At 54.0% G+C, this 2,372-nt stretch overlaps 1 protein-coding gene across 1 annotated transcript in view; it reads left to right on the top strand.

Annotated features, from left to right (window-relative positions):
• Window positions 1–322: 322 nt before the first annotated feature.
• The window catches only part of LOC107100640 (small conductance calcium-activated potassium channel protein 3-like), a 122,162-nt gene continuing 120,112 nt past the window's right edge, over window positions 323–2,372 (top strand). Inside the window, exon 1 of the mRNA XM_015399210.1 lies at window positions 323–1,809. Within this exon, the coding sequence (XP_015254696.1) occupies window positions 622–1,809 (1,188 nt within the window). The 5' untranslated portion in view covers window positions 323–621. The remainder of the gene's footprint in view (window positions 1,810–2,372) is intronic.

The raw sequence follows: 2,372 nt of genomic DNA, 5'->3' as shown, positions 1-2,372 counted from the left end.
TATAGATGAAATGATGGTGTAGGCCCAGTAGCTTTATATTAGCTTAGAGAAACTCTCACATTAGGATTAGATCTTATGGCGCAAAATAACCTGGTTAATTCTTTGTATCTTTGTTGGTCAAAAAGCTAAAATCTGTTAGAGGATGTTGTTTTTTTTTTCTAACCATCTCACACTTTGGAATGTACTTTCCATGACATGATGTCATCACAAAATATTAGTTCACTGGATCAAGACAGGTGACATGGTGGAGGAATATATTCTAACACTGCAAGAGGGGGGCGTTGTGCCATTATATAAAAAAAAGGTGGGAAATCCGCAGTAGATTGAGTGTGGATGCTGGATTCAACCTCTTCTTCAGCAGCATATAATGTAGCCTATTGTCGGAGCACCCCAAAGGAGAGATCGATCTCCTGCAACCTGTGCGCGCATGGCACGCATAGGACCGATACTGAGTGGAAGGCGGTGTTGTGGCTGTATATGGTGACGTCTTAAAGGCAGGTCTTGGTCAAACCTACCAATGGTACAAGTCGGTCCTACTCTGCTAGGACTGAGCGCAATGAATGGGTGTCGGAGCTCTACACGGCTAAGGAGCACCCGCAGCGCAACCAGGCGGATAAGGGGATGCGGCATCGGTACGCGGGAGCTGTCCATCAGCACCACATACCCGACGAAAAGCAAGGAAGCAGCGAGCGGAGCCGAGAGCAAGTCGCTCCCGTTTTCAGCCTGCCGCCCCCGCCCTCTTCTCACCAGCGAGTCCGCACTTCAGCCACCGCCGCTCAGCGCCAGAGCCTCCAGGAGCTCCCGTGCGTGAGCCAGCCCTCCCGGAGAACGGTTCGCAGCGGCGACCCTCTGCCGCTGGCAAGCTACAGCACCGGCCGGCGACCTTCACGCGAAACCGGTCAGCAGGATCCCTGGGCCCCGGACGGCTCCCAGCAGCCGCCGCCGCTGCAGTCAGAGAGGGAGGCTGTTTTTCCAAGCTGCCACTGCAGCTTTTCGGAGCAAGAAGCGAGCCTTTCTGATAACCGACCCCATCCTTGTCACCCTCTCCCCCCGAAACCCTCCCCACCGTTCCCACCACGCATACCGCCGCCGCCAACGTCTTCCTCCTCCTCTCTGCTCTTTTCCCGGGGATCTGAACGAGAGAACCGTCTCCGAAGGAGTGCCAATAATCACCAACAGGCGAACGCTGTGGAACGCTGCAGGGGAGGAGGAGGAGCAGGAGGGCACCAAGACCACAGACAGTTGTTGCAGCAACAGCAACAGCAACAGCACTGTCATTTAGGACTCCAACAGAGGGACCCCTCCCCTGAAGGAAGCCGTGCAAACTCACAAAAAGGGCGCTCTTTGGATGCATGCGAGTCAAACGAGGCTGAGAAAGCGTTTCAGTGTCAGACTCCGGATCTGCAGCAGCAACAGATCCCACAGTTGCGTGCGCAGCAACAGCTACTGGTGGGAAGCAGTCTGCCCGTCAACTACTGCGCAAGCGGCTCCGGAGAGCTATGTAGGACTCACCGGGATCCACTGCTGCAACAGCAGCTGCTGCAGCAGCAGCTGCACTGTGACAAAGATCGCAATAAGTGTGGAAGGATCACCGCGGAGGGCGGTCAGGCGCAGCAACACAGCCGCGGCTCCCGCGTAACCCCCCCTGCAGCACCGCCGCCGCCGCCGCCGCGGCACACTTACGCGGGCAACTCGTCTGCTACTGGCAGCCACAGCAGCAGAGACAGCCCCAACTACGGCTCCAGCTATCACCTGTGGCCGGAGAGCCCGCATAAAGGAGAGGAGAGGATACGCATCGACCTCCATCAGGTACATCCCTTCCTTTTTCCTTCACAGCTGGGCGCTAATTAGCTGATCCTGGCAACAAAACTAACTGCTGTTAGGTTTTCACTCAATGACCACGCCTGTCATATGATTTTGATAAAGAACAGGCTTCTCTGCGCGCGTGAGTGTGTGTGTGGTGCTTCACATTATTCCAGCGTCGACAAAAACACATTGATGTAAGTATTTCACATGTGATCCAGCATGTTGCGCGCGTGTGCTAATTGTCTCAATTGTTCAAGTGCGCGCACGAATAGACACCTAAAAAAAAAGAAGAAGAAGCAATGGCGTTGTGTCACGCGCACACACCTGTTCCGTGTTGCAGGCTTGTTTTGGGGGCCCCCGCTGACAGCCGCTTAATGAAGCCGAATTACAGCGTGTTTGTTGCTCCTCCTGAACAGAGGGGGATCAGAAATGTTCGCATTTCTGCCTCCCTGACATAACAAAGAAAGGTTACACCAACACAGGCCTACACCTGCATGGGAGCCGGGCTAACTTCTTTCATTGACATTGAATATATTAAATGTTCTGCCTAGAAAGAGATAAGAAAC

The sequence above is a fragment of the Cyprinodon variegatus genome, unplaced genomic scaffold (assembly GCF_000732505.1).
Source record: "Cyprinodon variegatus isolate N-32 unplaced genomic scaffold, C_variegatus-1.0 Scaffold995, whole genome shotgun sequence".
Lineage (NCBI taxonomy): Eukaryota > Metazoa > Chordata > Actinopteri > Cyprinodontiformes > Cyprinodontidae > Cyprinodon > Cyprinodon variegatus.
The sequence above is the reverse complement of the archived record's forward strand: the minus strand, read 5'-3'. Positions and strand labels throughout refer to the sequence as shown.